We start from the raw sequence: 16,792 nt of genomic DNA, 5'->3' as shown, positions 1-16,792 counted from the left end.
TCAAGTTAAAACTGCTCGAATGTTTTGTGACCAAAATGCCACCATGGCTGCAGCTTTGAACACTGTTACAAACAGCCCCGGTAAACGGTAAATGGTATATGGACTGCATTTATATAGTGCTTTATCTGCTTCAGACGGTCAAAGCGCATTACAATTATGCCTCACATTCACCCCGATGTCAGTGTGCTGCCATACAAGGCGCTCACTACACACCGGGAGCAATAGGGGATCAAAGGCCTTGCCCAAGGGCCCTTAGTGATTTTCCAGTCAGGTGGAGATTTGAAACCATGATCTTCTGGACTCAAGCCCAACACCTTAACCACTAGACCATCACCTCCCCTGAGAGAGTGCTGAGGGAACAGTTAGGGGAGACCGGGGTTATATGTGATCTTTATTGGTACAGCAGACTAGTTGTCTGTACCAATAAAGATCACAGCTTTGACCCCCTAAAACAAACAAACAACAAAACATCGCTCATTTGTTGTATCTTAAATTTTCATCCTCATTTCCACACCAGGAGCAACACTCAGACAGCTGGACCTCAGCTCACCCGGGCTGAAGTGTGGACACTCATAACATGCCACAGTGGGCTGGAATACAGGAAATAAAGTCTCTGTCTTATCGGCAGTTTTTACACAAGGCGGAGTCTTCTGGGCTTTGAGTTAAATGCGTTATGTCATCATAATCCAAACTGTCAATCATTTATTTTTCAAATGACAAAAGTGTCAAGTAGTTGAGGCGTCCAGTCAACATGGATGATCTCAGGTGCATCTGGATCCTGTTTGTTGTGGAGAAAAGTCTCTCGACGCTGCAGGAGGTCAAAGGGAGCGTTATGTTGACCCTCAGACTGTCCATATTGGGAAAAATGTCCGGAGGGCAGCTGTCCAGTGTTTCCATCAGTGTTGGGAAGTTGTTCTGATCAGTTTTCCTTCTGATGTGCTGAGTGAACACAGTCTGCTCGGCATCAGCTATTTCAATCCCACACAAGTCAGACGGAGCCTTTAAAATGTCTTTGTCGCCAAAAGTGGCAGATCCAGGTGCAAAAGAGGCCGATGCTCTCATGACTCATGAGAGGCAGCCACGTCTCAGCTCACTGTCTCCTGCTTTTCCATTAATTCTTCAGTCTGTCTCAGGATTTTTTCAAAGTCGCCATCTGAATCATCCCGGAAAGTCGCATATGTAGCTTTCAGTGTTTAGGGATACGCAGTCTGTTACACACACTGAGGAGCATGAAAACAAACTTTTTAGTTTGCATTTGTTGCAACAGTTGTTCTGCTTCTATTTGTTTGTCCACTCATTTCTGCACATTCAGTTAGAGCCTCCAGTAACACATCCAACAATTTCAGTATCTTGTGCACTGACCCAGATTTTGAGCTCCATCTGGTGTCACTGGGTCACTCCAGTTTCATGCTCTGACAGTCGGGGTGCATTTCCTTTTGGATCTTAATAAACCGAGCGTGCTGCTGAGCCCCCGTGAAGAAACTGTATATTTGATTCACAATGTGGAAAAAGGTGCTGACACGCCCAGATATTCTCTGGAAGTTAAGCCGATGAGAATTACAGTGTACAAACGGAAATGGCTTTGGGGAAAAGTTCTCTCAGGACAACCTGAACTCCTGCCTTGTGTCCCGACAGATGCTCCATCAAAACACAACCTAATGCAGAGAGTAGGATCCAGTTCAAGTGGATGAAGGACCTCCAGGATCTTCTGTGATAGTCCCTGAACTGACAAATCTGCAGCCTCCACAAAACCCACAGCCCACTCTTTGATCACTCCTCCATGAATGAATCTGACACAAACAGCAATGAACTCTCGTTTCACCAGATCTTTATACTCATCTGCATGTATTGCAAAATATTGTCCATGAAGTTCAGCCGTTACCTTATGAAGCAGGATTGATGCTGCAGCCTCAAGCAGCTCATCCTGAACCTGGTGGCTCATCAATGTGGCATTTTGTGGCAGCTCCTTCAGTTGGTTTTCAATTTCTGGTGCATATTTAGACACAAACTTAAAAAGCTCCAAAAAAATGACCCTTGTTGAGCAGGTGCTCCGTTTCTCTCTGGCCCCTGAGTGGGATTTCAAGCTTGGCACACAACATAGCAATGTCCAGGACAACCTTAACATGTATCCAGGTTTCTCTTCACAAATGCCGGCGCATCACCGTGCAGCTGGTTCAACACTGTCCCGCGGCTTTGCGGTCCGTGGCTGCTCCTGAATGATGCCAGTTTTGTTAGCGCAGTGGCATGAGGCTTACTACACTCATGTTTGTCACAGGCATCTCTGAGACGTTTCCAGTTTTTGGAGCCACCTCTTATAAAAGTAGTCTCTGTGTGCATCTCCGGAAAATGTCTGCAAACTTTACAAAACAGTGCATCATGTTGATCCATTTGTACGTCCTGTACCAGTTGGCGTTGAATGACCACGATTTTCCACCGATTACAGCAGCTGGGAATCTTATCAGCTTGGGTTGAGTGGCTGGTTCCTCCATCAATGATAAATCCAAAGGTATCCAGATTGACTCATTAGATACTGTGGATTGTCTGTGGATTGGAGCTAGTTCATTAGCACAAAAGCTAGCATGACTCTCCTGGGATGTGATGAGGACGTTTTTCTCTCATTCCCAGAGCCAGTAAATGCCTCGTGATGACCAGCACCTTGCACAGCCTGGTCCAAGTTTTCTTCAGTCTGTAGACGACGTGGTTTTTTGAAAAAGTGGCTCAAAGAAACTGTTTAGCCATTGTTCAACAGCTGTATCCACCTGCTCCAAATAACCTGCCTTCTGATTGCTGTGTTACGAGACATCAGTCAATCACGTGAAAGATGAAGTTCATTTTTATTTTTTGTGTAGGCTATATTAAATTCTAAATGTTCAAGAAAATAAAAAAAACACCATGAAACTTTTAAAGCAAATTATATTTAAAAAAAATCATGAATCTTACTTGGTGGGCAATCTGTCAATCTGGCTGGGCCTATGCACATCCAGGCCCACCCATAGCTCCGCCCCTGACACAGATGCACTACAAAAAGGGGCAGAGTCGACTTTATTTCCTGAGAAGGTTGAGGTCCATCTGCAGTAAACTCCTGCTGATGTTTCATCAGTCTGTCATCCTCAGTGTTCTCTTCTATGCTATCTATCTATCTAAATCTATTTATCTATCTATCTATATCTATCTATCTGTCTATCTATATCTATCTAAATCTATCTATCTATCTATATCTATCTATCTGTCTATATCTATCTAAATCTATCTATCTATCTAAATCTATCTATCTAAAGCTATCTAAATCTATCTAAAGCTATCTATCTATCTATCTAAATCTATCTATCTAAAGCTATCTAAATATATCTATCTATCTAAATCTATATCTATCTATCTATCTATCTATCTATCTAAATCTATCTAAATCTATCTATCTGTCTAAATCTATATCTATCTATCTATCTATCTATCTATCTAAATCTATATCTATCTATCTATCTATCTAAATCTATCTATCTGTCTAAATCTATATCTATCTATCTATCTATCTATCTAAATCTATCTATCTATCTAAATCTATCTATATCTATCTATCTAAATCTATCTAAATCTATCTATCTAAATCTATCTATCTAAATCTATCTATATCTATCTAAATCTATCTATCTAAAGCTATCTAAATCTATCTAAATCTATCTATCTAAATCTATCTAAATCTATCTATCTAAATCTATCTAAATCTATCTATCTAAAGCTATCTAAATCTATCTATCTATCTAAATCTATCTATCTATCTAAATCTATATCTATCTAAATCTATCTATCTAAATCTATCTAAATCTATCTATCTAAAGCTATCTAAATCTATCTATCTATCTAAGCTATCTAAATCTATCTATCTATCTATCTATCTATCTAAATCTATCTATATCTATCTAAATCTATCTATCTAAATCTATCTAAATCTATCTATCTAAAGCTATCTAAATCTATCTATCTATCTAAGCTATCTAAATCTATCTATCTATCTATCTAAATCTATCTATATCTATCTAAATCTATCTATCTAAATCTATCTAAATCTATCTATCTAAAGCTATCTAAATCTATCTATCTATCTAAGCTATCTAAATCTATCTATCTATCTAAATCTATCTATCTGTCTATCTATCTATCTATCTATCTATCTATCTATCTATCTATCTATCTATCTATGTATCGTAATGTTCACAAATAAGATGAAATCAGTTATACATGTTTCATACTGCACACATTTCTTTGCAAAAATGTTTGATTGTTATTCTGAACAAACAAACATTTTGCTTGCTGGTGAGCATAAAGGCAAATGTGCAAAAAGTTTTAATGTCCATATAAATGTTAAAAAAACTAAAATTGACAGTGAAAGTTAAATAATGAGGCCTTTTGTGCACATAAAACTGTGGTATTTCTCTTCATTTAATTAAATGACCTCATGAGAATTTTGGTGCAAACATATTTGTAAACAACAGTGACCACTTGGCATGTTACATGTAAAACGTGAGGAAGGACCCATGAATCATCAGGGCTCGGGTCCAGGAGAGCCCCGTAAGCCCCGGCCCGCTGGACCGGAGGCATCTTGTGTGTTGATGGTGCTGATTCACACAACTCGAAGTTCAGAAGAACAACTCTGCCATACCCGCTCCCGCCGTTGACAGCCCGGCGATATTTGGCCCCGATTGCTTACTTTTTGTGGTCACGGTTGCCCGCGTTAGCGCCCCCTTCCTGCAGTATCTCTGTAGGATACTGCTCCGAAAACACCTTCAGTATGTCCACGTACTTGTTTTTGCAAGACTCCTGAACGTTTCTAAAAATGAGGTGGTGTGTACTGAAGTTATTTCTTGACAGAGGGAGCAGGATATTTGGTTTTACAACCCCAGTTTCAATGAAGTTGGGACGTGCTCATTTTGAAATGGATGCCTGCAACACGTTTCAAAAAAGCTGGGACAGTGGTATGTTTACCACTGTGTTACATCACCTTTCCCTCTAACAACACTCAATAAGCACTTGTCCTCACAGCTGTAACCATCTGTAGACCTGGATTTGATTCCTGGTCTGTGCTGCACACTACCGGACTGTGTCTCTGGACAAGAACTTCATCAGCACCGTCTCGGTCCACCCAGCTGTAAGTGGGTCCCAGACTTGGCTGGGGAAGGAACCTGTGATGGACTGGTGTTCTGTCCAGGAGGAGTCACAGACTGTTGTCTGCGCCATGTTACAGTTTGGAGATAAGCACCGACCTGCTGGGCCTCAGGGCCGGGACACTTAGTCCTCCTGTCCACACCAGCAACACAGTTCAGTCAATTACTGCAGTGATTAAACCATTACTTAAGAAATCTAATCTGGACCCTAGTGTATTGAAAAACTATCAGCCGATATCAAATCTATCATTCTGTTCCAAAATTTTAGAAAAGGTGGTGTCACAGCAGCTCATAGACCACCTCACTGAGAATGATCTTTTTGAGCCGCTGCAGTCTGCTTTTAGCAACTATCACTCCACAGAGACGGCTCTCACTAAAGTAGTGAATGATCTTCTGTGAGCAGTGGACTCAGACACCACTACGGTTTTGGTGTTGTTAGATCTCAGTGCTGTATTTGATACTGTGGATCATCATATTTTGCTCAATAGGTTGGAGAATCTTTTTGGGTTTACTGGAAGTGCCCTTAGCCTGGATGACATCATACATGTCCAGTCATTCTCAGTGTCACTACCTCAAACCTTAGTGACGTGAGATTTGGGGTTCCACAGGGATCCATTTTTGGCCCCTGATTTTGTCCCTGTATGTAGCACCCCTTTGGCGTATACTGCGGAGTTTTGGGATACTGATGATACTCAGTTGTACATGCCGATAACTGCGGGAAATCTCACTCCCATAAAATCCCTGGAGGACTGTCTTCTATCAGTGAGAAGTTGGATGTCTAGTAACTTCCTACTTTTAAACTTTGATAAGACTGAAATGATGGCTCTTGGTCCAGCGAGACATCGGCATCAGTTTGACCAGCTGGCGCTCAGCCTGGGTTCGTGTGTCATACATCATACAGACAAAATGAGGAACCTTGGAGTAATTTTTGATCCCACGTTGTCTTTTGACCTCCACATCAGGGATGTTACTGCTTTTTTCCATCTGCGAAATATAGCGAGGATCCGCCCCATCCTGTCCATGGCTGATGCTGAGACCCTGATTCATGCTTTTGTTTCTTCTAGACTAGATTATTGTAATGTTCTATTTTCAGGGTTACCACAGTCCAGCATCGGGGGTCTCCACTGGTTCAGGACGCTGCAGCCAGACTTCTGACACGTAGCAGAAGGTCTGAACATATCACACCCATTTTGGCGTCTTTGCACTGGCTCCCTGTCTCTGTGAGAGCAGATTTTAAGGTTTTGTTATTGACTTATAAAGTTGTTCATGGACTGGCGCCATCTTATCTGGCTGATCTGGTGGAACTCTACGTGCCAGCCCGGGCTTTGCAGTTGCAGGATGCGGGACTTCTCTGTGTTCCCAGGGTGAAGAAGAAGTCAGCAGGTCACAGAGCCTTTTCGTATCGTACACCCACCCTGTGGAACCGTCTTCCTGCAACCGTGAGGCAGTCTGAGTCTGTGGACATTTTTAAGTCAAGACTGAAAGCCCATTTTTATTCTCTTTCTTATGAATAGCTTTTATTTTTTTTATCTGTTATATTCTTTTGCTTCTGTTTTTAATTATATATTTGAATTTTATCATTCATTTTTAATTTATTTATTAAAATTATATGTTGAATTGTTCCGTGTAAGGCGCCTTGAGACAGCTTTTGGTGTGATTTGTGCATTATAAGCGAATTAAATTCAATGAAATTTAATTAATTACAAGCTCTGCCCACTTCCCTGGCCTTGCTGCATTCAACCTGGTTTGTGTCCTGGGCGTTTTCTCTCGTTTTTAATTCAGTTTGTATTTTTCTTTTTGTGGGATTCTCTGTGATTTTATTTCTTAACATTAGCTTTTGTCCTGGTTTGTGGTTCCTTCAGTTCTGGCTCAGTTTTGTCTCTAAAACATTATGGATGTTGAGGTTTTGAAGGACATCCTGAAGGTCTGACACCTTTGAACCTCTTTAACTGTGTCTTCTTTTTGTGCAGGTTTCCTATTTTGAGATCTACTTGGACAAAATCAGAGACTTGCTCGATGGTGAGGACAGTATCAAACTCATGTTTCATATCAGCCAAACATCAGCTGAAATTCATAATTTCATCGATTTCTGCTTCAGTTTCGAAGACCAACCTGGCCGTGCACGAGGACAAAAACCGGGTTCCCTTTGTTAAGGTTTGTTTTGTATCCAGTCTGTGGACGAAAAACACACACACACACATCTGTGAGGTGGGGGGGAAGCTTCATGTCTAATCCAGCAGAGGGTGCTGGAGAGTTCAAGGAAGCAAGTATTTCATTCTTGGGTGCACAGTGTTATTGTGATTTTCTGTTTCCTGTAAGGGGCAGAGTCGTCTGTGGGTTTCTATATTTCCTGTAATCGGCGCCTCCTGCTGGCCGTGTGTCGGTGCCACAGCCGTCTGTGGGTTTCTGTGTTTCCTGTAATCGGCGCCTCCTGCTGGCCGCGTGTCGGTGCCGCAGCCGTCTGTGGGTTTCTGTGTTTCCTGTAATCGGCGCCTCCTGCTGGCCGCGTGTCAGTACTGTTTTGTGTCTTTCAGGGGTGCACGGAGCGTTTTGTCTCCAGTCCAGAGGAGGTCATGGACGTTATCGATGAGGGAAAAACCAACCGACACGTCGCCGTGACAAGTGAGTCCATGACCTTTGACCTGTAAACACAATCATCCAGCAGTGACCCCAACAGTACTACAGTACTGGCATACCAAGTAGTGCAGTTACACTTTATATGAAGTACTGCAGTTACTCAGTCTCTTGGACTCTGTGTGTAGTATTCCTGTAATTACTACTGCTACATATACTTCAGCCTCCTTCACTGTAACTTGTACTACTGTTACTGCGTTCACTGTTAGTACTACAAACACTAATTGTATTACTTCTAACCCTCTAGTACTTCAACAGTTCAGCTTATTCCCTACTACTACTAGTGATGCTGCTGAAATACTGTTATTAGTACTAACATTATTACCTCTACTAATACTGCTGCTACTAGTATATTCTGCAAATGGTGCGAGTACTACTGCAGCGGAATTGAATGAATTTATTTATTTATTCAGCACACACATCAACAATAACAAAAACTCATAAAAAGAACAACAACGCACCCGTGTGGCTGAAAGGGTGCAGGCAGAAGCAAAGCTAATAAACAAACTCATACTGTAAAAAATAAAGAATGTATCCACGTACTCATGAGAAGGGGTCTAGTTGCTCATGCTACTGCAGTACTGTTGGTACCCGTGCTGGTCGTGGCCTGCGGGGGGCGCTATCCGCGTGCTGAGGCAGGTGCTGTGTGTTCTCAGACATGAACGAGCACAGCTCTCGCAGTCACAGCATCTTCCTGATCAACATCAAGCAGGAGAACGTGGACACGGAGACCAAGCTGTCCGGGAAGCTGTACCTGGTGGACCTGGCAGGCAGTGAGAAGGTCACACCTCGCCCGCGCCGCCCGACACCTTCTTAACGCTGGTTTAACTCTTCTTAAACTGTTTTTTGTGACGTTGTGTTTTTTGGGGGTGGGGGGGTATTTTGGGTGCAGGTGAGTAAAACCGGAGCAGAAGGATCGGTTCTTGATGAAGCCAAAAACATAAACAAGTCTCTGTCGGCTCTGGGAAACGTGATCGCCGCTCTGTCCGAGGGAACCGTGAGTGTCTGACCCTCAGACCGTTGTCTTACTTCGTTTGAATATTTTGTCCTTCTCACTTGTGGACTTTTTTTTGTTTTTTTTTGGGTTTTTTTTGCAGAAGACTCACGTGCCGTATCGGGACAGTAAGATGACTCGAATCCTGCAGGACTCTCTGGGGGGAAACTGTCGCACCACCATCATCATCTGCTGCTCGCCATCTACCTACAACGAGGCGGAAACCAAGTCCACGCTCATGTTCGGACAGAGGTCCGTGTGCTGACACCATGGTGGTGATGAAGAAGAACTTTGACACGTTTCTTTGAGGCAGTTGATTTTTGAGTCATTTACTAAAAACACACACAAACCAACAGACACAAGTTCAAATCTCAACCTCCTTCATCCACTCAGCCTGGAATTGGGATCAAGTGTTGGGACCTCCTCTAAGCTGGCAGCCACACAGGCAGACCTGTGGTCCAAACAATTCCTGGTCCATTTTTAGGTCCCATCATAAGCGGTCTGTGTACGGCACTCCGGTGGCACGTGGGCCCGTCCTCAAGGCTCCTCAGCACAGAGGAGCCTGTGCGCTGGATCACATGATGTCCCAGGTCTGCTTAAGACCTCCAGGCAGCATTTGAACTCAATGATCCATCTCCAGGTCTCACAGCTGCACGTTAAGTCCAGATGCACTGGATCATGAAGACCTGGAGCTCCTTCATGGAGATTCAAACAAAATTATCAGTTTGTGTTGGAGTGCAAGTGAAGGACTACTGACCACAGGGGGGCACTGTTTGGTCACGCACCAAGTTTGTCTGAGCAGCTTTTTAGTCCAGTCCTGGTCCTCAGGTCCCAAAGTGCTGCAGGTTTTCCATTTGTCCCTGAAGTACTCAGATTCAAATCGTTACACAGAAACCGCACAGAGGAACAGAACATTCTCAGTACTTTGGTCCCGAGGACCAGGACTAGGGACCGGTTTAGACCCCAACATGTCAGTGACTGCGGAGCTTCCTGTTTAGCTTCAGGTTTGACTAGTTTGAGATTTTTACCCTGGGCAGTTTTAATTAATGGCATATTCTCCAAGAAAATAGGTGACTTTGAGAAAAACATTATTTTGGATTTTTCTGCATTCAAGACCAGTTGGAATTTCTCCAGATGGTTCTGCACCAGGTCTAAAATGGACTACAAAGTTTCAAATGCCTGTGTTTGAGCAATAGATTACAGTGTCATCTGCGTAAAGATGACAGAAGGCGTTTGATGGGTTTGTACACAGGTCAGTAGTATAAAGTGTGAAGAAGCTTGAACCTTGAGGAACACCTTTTGTGACCTCAAGGAAGGTGGAATTAACAGCAGCCATCTGAACGCACTGCGTCCTATACTTGCTAGATAATCAGCAAACCAAGAGACGGCGTGTTTGTAAAGAGTTTCTAACAGCAGACTGTGATCCACGGTGTCAAATGTCCTCGAAAGATCCAGAAACAGTGCAACACAAAACCTTCTAGAATCCAGTGCCTCAAACACATCGTTAAACTTTTAGAAAAGCAGTAACAGTGCTGTGCTGTTTCCTAAAACCAGACTGAAGAGGGTTTAAAATGTTGTTTGATTCCTTCAGTCCTTCAGTTGATCACAGACCAACTTTTCAAATAGTTTTGCCAAAATGCATAATTTTGAAATCAGTCTGTAATTATTCACATTTGAGGGTTCGTCTCCTTTCAGCAGTGGCACGAAAATGGCAGATTTCCAAACTTTGTGTTTGTTTGTGCTTCGCCTCAAATTAAAAATACATGTTCAGCAGCCAGGTCTGCAGCCAACTTTAAAAAAAAAAAGGATCCAAACTATCAGGACCAGCATCTTCAGCTCCTACAGACCTCAGAGACACACACATGTTTAAACTAACCGAATCAACAGCAGGTTCACTATTTAGAGCAGGTTTTATAATCAGTGTTGAGGGAATTGAACAAATGTCTTGCTGTAATGAAATGCTCAAATAGTAAATGGGCTGCATTTACCGTCTGGATCAGACACTCAAAGCACTTTACAATAATGCCTCACATTCACCCCAATGTCAGGGTGCTGCCATACAAGGCGCTCACTACACACCGGGAGCAACTAGGGGATTAAAGACCTTGCCCAACGGCCCTTAGTGATTTTCCGGTCAGGCTGGGATTTGAACTAAGGATCCTCTGGTCTCAAGCCCAACTCTTACCCACTAGACCATCACCTCCCCTCCCCCCTTAAAGTACTCTAACACAGCACGTTTATTGGTCAGATTTGTAGAATCTTGGACCAGGAAATTGGGCACCAGGAGCAGATCTCACAGCCTTCCAGTAGTTTTTGGGATCTTGGTAATGTGGAGTTACGTCAGGATGGCATCCGGTGTAAAACCTGTGCCAAATCAACATGCAGGTCCACCTCAGATCTGCTGTGGTGACCTCGAGTGAAAACAAGGGAGCAGCCAAAAGGACTTTTTTATGTATCAGGTATCTAGAATCATGCTGCCACCTAGTGGTGGAAAGCATAAATTCTTATATTGTTGTGGGAGAAAATTTTGACAGAATAAAATTCTTGGGGAGAAAAATCTGAATGAAATATGTTCAGAGCCCTGCAGCAGCGACTCCTGCAGCGGCGACTCCTGCAGCAGCGACTCCTGCAGCAGCGACCCGTGCAGTGGCGACTCCTGCAGCAGCGACTCCTGCAGCGGCGACTCGTGCAGCGGCGACTCGTGCAGCAGCGACTCCTGCAGCGGTGACTCGTGCAGCAGCGACTCCTGCAGCAGCGACTCCTGCAGCGGCGACTCCTGCAGCGGCAACTCGTGCAGCAGCGACTCGTGCAGCAGCGACTCGTGCAGCGGCGACTCCTGCAGCGGCGACTCGTGCAGCAGCGACTCGTGCAGCAGCGACTCGTGCAGCAGCGACTCCTGCAGCGGCAACTCGTGCAGCAGCGACTCGTGCAGCAGCGACTCGTGCAGCAGCGACTCCTGCAGCGGCGACTCCTGCAGCGGCGACTCCTGCAGCGGCGACTCGTGCAGCAGCGACTCGTGCAGCGGCGACTCGTGCAGCAGTGAGTGTGTTAACTGTGCCAGAAAACGACATTGTTAAAAACCACTCAGAGTTTTCGCTGCACATTTCCCTCCATATCTTAGCATTAGCACTGGCAGCTAACAGTGATGAATGTGGTGTTTCAGGGCAAAGACCATCAAGAACACAGTGTCAGTGAACCTGGAGCTGACAGCCGAAGAGTGGAAGAAGAAATATGAGAAAGAGAAGGAAAAAACCAGGAGCCTGAACGTTGTGATCCAGAAACTGCAGAACGAGCTGAAACGCTGGAGAAAAGGTGAGAAAAGACAAAACCCAAACATTTATTCACAGAAAATATGTGACATGGAACAAAATTATGAGCCTATACCTGCATAAACCTTCAGTCTGTGAGCCTATACCTGCGTAAACCTTTAGTCTGTGAGCCTATACTGGTGTAAACCTTCAGCCTGTGAGTCTATACCTGCGCAAACCTTCAGTCTGTGAGCCTATACCTGCGTACACTTTTAGTCTGTGAGCCTATACTGGTGTAAACCTTCAGTCTGTGAGCCTATACCGGTGTAAACCTTCAGCCTGTGAGCCTATACTGGTGTAAACCTTCAGCCTGTGAGTCTATACCTGCGCAAACCTTCAGTCTGTGAGCCTATACCTGCGTACACTTTTAGTCTGTGAGCCTATACTGGTGTAAACCTTCAGTCTGTGAGCCTATACCGGTGTAAACCTTCAGCCTGTGAGCCTATACCTGCCTAAACGTTTAGTCTGTGAGCCTATACCTGCGTAAACCTTTAGTCTGTGAGCCTATACTGGTGTAAACCTTCAGCCTGTGAGTCTATACCTGCGCAAACCTTCAGTCTGTGAGCCTATACCTGCGTACACTTTTAGTCTGTGAGCCTATACTGTGTAAACCTTCAGTCTGTGAGCCTATACCGGTGTAAACCTTCAGCCTGTGAGCCTATACCTGCCTAAACTTTTAGTCTGTGAGCCTATACTGGTGTAAACCTTCAGCCTGTGAGCCTATACCTGCGCAAACCTTCAGTCTGTGAGCTTATACCGGTGTAAACCTTCAGCCTGTGAGCCTATACCTGTGTAAACCTTCAGTCTGTGAGCCTATACCGGTGTAAATTTCAGCCTGTAAGCCTATACCTGCATACACTTTTAGTCTGTGAGCCTATACTGGTGTAAACCTTCAGCCTGTGAGCCTATACCTGCGCAAACCTTCAGTCTGTGAGCTTATACCGGTGTAAACCTTCAGCCTGTGAGCCTATACCTGTGTAAACCTTCAGTCCGTGAGCCTATACCGGTATAAACCTTCAGTCTGTGAGCCTATACCTGTATAAACCTTCAGTCTGTGAGCCTATACCTGGTTAAACCTTCAGTCTGTGAGCCTATACCTGGTTAAACCTTCAGCCTGTGAGCCTATACCTGCGTAAACCTTCAGCCTGTAAGCCTATACCGGTATAAACCTTCAGTCTGTGAGCCTATACTGGTATAAACCTTCAGTCTGTGAGCCTATACCTGGTTAAAACTTCAGCCTGTAAGCCTATACCTGCGTAAACCTTCAGCCTGTGAGCCTATACCTGCGTAAACCTTTAGTCTGTGAGCCTATACTGGTGTAAACCTTCAGTCTGTGAGCCTATACCTGCGCAAACCTTCAGTCTGTGAGCCTATACCGGTGTAAACGTCAGCCTGTAAGCCTATACCTGCGTAAACCTTCAGCCTGTGAGCCTATACCGGTATAAACCTTCAGTCTGTGAGCCTATACCGGTATAAACCTTCAGTCTGTGAGCCTATACCGGTATAATCCTTCAGTCTGTGAGCCTATACCTGGTTAAACCTTCAGTCTGTGAGCCTATACCGGTATAAACCTTCAGCCTGTGAGCCTATACCTGCGTAAACCTTCAGCCTGTGAGCCTATACCTGGTTAAACCTTCAGTCTGTGAGCCTTGTGTGATTGTCTGTTGTTGGTCCTCTTTAGTTTTTTTTCCAGGTTCAATTATCCGTACTCGGTCTTGTCTAGGTGAGTCGGTCCCACCTGAGGAGCAGATGAGCAGCAGAGACAAGAAGAGCAGCAGTGAAGTCTCCTCTCTGATTGACACATTGGCCCCGCCTCCTGTCCCTTTATCAGAGGAAGAGAAGACACAGTACGAGATGCTGATCACTGATTTGTACCAGCAGCTGGATGACAAGGTGAGACCTGACCTGAAAGAGGACTTTGTTTGTTTGTTTGTTTGTTTGTGTTTGTTTGGTTGGTTGTTTGTGTTTGTGTGTTTGTTTGATTGTTTCAAACATGGTGCTTGATGTTTCAGGACGATGAGATAAACCAGCACAGTCAGGCGTCTGAGACGCTCAGACAGCATGTGATGGATCAGGAGGAGGTGAGTTTCTTCTGCTGTTCCAACATCACCCAGCACATCCCGTCATTCAGGTGACCTTTGACATTTAACCTCCCCGTCTGCCAGAGTCCTGGTCCGGCTCAGCCATCTTGCAGAGTCCTGGTGTGGCTCAGCCTGTCTCGCAGAGTCCTGGTCCGGCTCAGCCCGTCTCGCAGAGTCCTGGTCCGGCTCAGCCATCTTGCAGAGTCCTGGTCCGGCTCAGCCCGTCTCGCAGAGTCCTGGTCCGGCTCAGCCTGTCTCGCAGAGTCCTGGTCCGGCTCAGCCTGTCTCGCAGAGTCCTGATCCGGCTCAGCCATCTTGCAGAGTCCTGGTCCGGCTCAGCCCATCTCACAGAGTCCTGGTCCAGCTCAGCCCGTCTCACAGAGTCCTGGTCTGGCTCAGCCTGTCTCGCAGAGTCCTGATCCGGCTCAGCCATCTTGCAGAGTCCTGGTCCGGCTCAGCCCATCTCACAGAGTCCTGGTCCAGCTCAGCCCGTCTCACAGAGTCCTGGTCCGGCTCAGCCTGTCTTGCAGAGTCCTGGACCGGCTCAGCACGTCTCACAGAGTCCTGGTGCGGCTCAGCCCTGCTCGCAGAGTCCTGATCTGGCTCAGCGTGGCTCCATGATGATCTGATCAGTCTCATCACGCGTCTCTACTAGGTCTTCCCTTCACGTCTTGGAGCCTAGAGATTCCTGACAATGAAAACCCAAGAACTGAATAACTGAACAAATCACGTGTTTGAAGTTGCCCTCTGCCAGCTGACTGATTTATCGTCTCTGTCCTCTGCCCTCCGTTTGTCCAGCTGCTGGCGGTGACCCGTCAGGACTACGAGCGCCTGCAGGAGGAGCTGTCGCGGCTGCAGAGGGAAAGTGACTCGGCCAAAGACGAAGTGAAGGAGGTGCTGCAGGCGCTGGAGGAGCTCGCCGTCAACTACGACCACAAGAGTCAGGAGGCGGAGAACAAGAGTCGCAGCAACGAGCGGCTCAGCGAGGAGCTCAGCCTGAAGACCGTGAGTCCCACCAGCAGGGAGCGACGTTCAGTGCTGCTCGAGTCCTCACATCCCAGAAACACTGTTGATAACGTTAAAATCAGAGAGCAGCCAATCATCTCCTTACTCTTTACTTACTTACAGGGTTTGAAGTGTGACTTCCTGTGTGTGTGCTGGTGTTTCCAGGTGAGCCTGGAGGCGGTGCAGAGGGAGCTGAGCACCCTGCAGGAACTCAGCACCCACCACAAGAAGAGATCTGCAGAGATCCTGAACCTGCTGCTCCGAGACCTCACCGACATCGGCGCCCCCCTCGACCTGAAAGCTGTGAGCCAACAAACACAACACACACCATTTGAACTGTGAAAAACCAGAACAAAGGTTGATTTTTGCAAACGTGTCCATCTGTTTCCATCACGAGTCGTCCTCTCACCGACGCTGGCACCAGATCCCCATGCTACGGATCGTCATCAGGTTCCACCGCGAGCAGGCACCTGGTCGTGGTGGACCAGGTGCCTGAGACCTGAGATATGGATCTGAAGATTAGCCAGCTAGCACTAAAACTGTCCATGTTTAAAGTGAGGTCCATTTGGATGGGAACGCCGTTTTCTTATCCAGTTTTTTCTTTTTTCAATCATCCAGACATGTGACCGATCCAGTCAGCTGGGGCCAGCTGTCGGAAGCATGAACCAGTCTGAATAAGTTGATGTTTGGTCCGGGTCTAGTTCCTGTCAGTTGTGGTTCTGGTTCCAGTCAGTTCTGTGTGTGTAGTTCCTGTGTGCCATTGAATTATATTCATGAGAATTCCACTTTTTATCCACATCTTTTTTGTTCTCTGGTGTCTCCTTCTGTCATTTGTTCAATCGTTCGTTTGGTCGTTAGTTCATTTGTTCTGTCTGTCATTCGATCATTCAGTCATTCGTTCGTTATGTCGTTTGTTCGGTCGTTCATTCCATCATTCGGCTATTCTTTCATTTGGTCATTTGTTCAGTTGTTCATTCTGTTGGTTGTTTATTCATTCGTTCCCTCTGTCATTTATTCATTTGGTTGTTCGTTCATTCGTGTGTTCGGTTTGTCATTTATTAATTCGGTTGTTCGGTCAGTTGTTTCGTCGTTTGTTCATTCTGTCGGTTGGTCATTCAGTCATTCAGTTGTTCGTTCGGCCCTTCTTTCTTTCATTCTGTCATTTGTTCATTCGGTGGTTCATTCGTTCTGTCATTCGCTCGGCCGTTTGTTCGTCTTTTTGTCCGTCTTCGGGCCTGTTTAGGGTCCTGCCGTCATTACCAGGTCACTTTTTGGTGTGTCCTTGGTTTGGAGCTGAACCTGGACTTTGGGCGGGTCTGTTTAGAGCTGGGTTGGGTGTTTTGACCTCTGACCTGGTGTGTGTCTGCAGGCGACGGAGTCGAGCGGCGTGCTGGAGGAGGAGTTTACTGTGGCTCGCCTCTACGCCAGCAAGATGAAGTCGGAGGTGAAGTCACTCGTCAATCGCAGCCGACAGCTGGAGAGCACCGAGTCGGAATCCCGCCGCCGGACCGAGGCCAGCGAGATGGAACTGGCGTCCTGTCAGCTGCTCATCTCACAGGTCCCAATGTTACAGGAACTAAAACGAAACCATTACAGGAACTATACAGAAAC

The 16,792-nt window shown here is 45.6% G+C and overlaps 1 protein-coding gene across 1 annotated transcript in view; it reads left to right on the top strand.

Annotated features, from left to right (window-relative positions):
- LOC117525278 (kinesin heavy chain-like) overlaps positions 1-16,792 on the top strand; it is a 79,146-nt gene that overhangs the window by 19,090 nt on the left and 43,264 nt on the right. Inside the window, exons 4-15 of the mRNA XM_034187119.1 lie at positions 7,130-7,178; positions 7,258-7,313; positions 7,694-7,781; positions 8,450-8,574; positions 8,686-8,790; positions 8,891-9,039; positions 11,951-12,099; positions 13,819-13,988; positions 14,108-14,176; positions 14,975-15,181; positions 15,347-15,484; positions 16,551-16,739. Coding sequence (XP_034043010.1) covers positions 7,130-7,178; positions 7,258-7,313; positions 7,694-7,781; positions 8,450-8,574; positions 8,686-8,790; positions 8,891-9,039; positions 11,951-12,099; positions 13,819-13,988; positions 14,108-14,176; positions 14,975-15,181; positions 15,347-15,484; positions 16,551-16,739 — 1,494 coding nt within the window. The remainder of the gene's footprint in view (positions 1-7,129; positions 7,179-7,257; positions 7,314-7,693; positions 7,782-8,449; positions 8,575-8,685; positions 8,791-8,890; positions 9,040-11,950; positions 12,100-13,818; positions 13,989-14,107; positions 14,177-14,974; positions 15,182-15,346; positions 15,485-16,550; positions 16,740-16,792) is intronic.

This window comes from Thalassophryne amazonica, chromosome 14 (assembly GCF_902500255.1).
Source record: "Thalassophryne amazonica chromosome 14, fThaAma1.1, whole genome shotgun sequence".
Taxonomy (NCBI): Eukaryota; Metazoa; Chordata; class Actinopteri; order Batrachoidiformes; family Batrachoididae; genus Thalassophryne; species Thalassophryne amazonica.
Note: the sequence above shows the minus strand (reverse complement) of the source record. Positions and strands in the feature narration are given on the sequence as shown.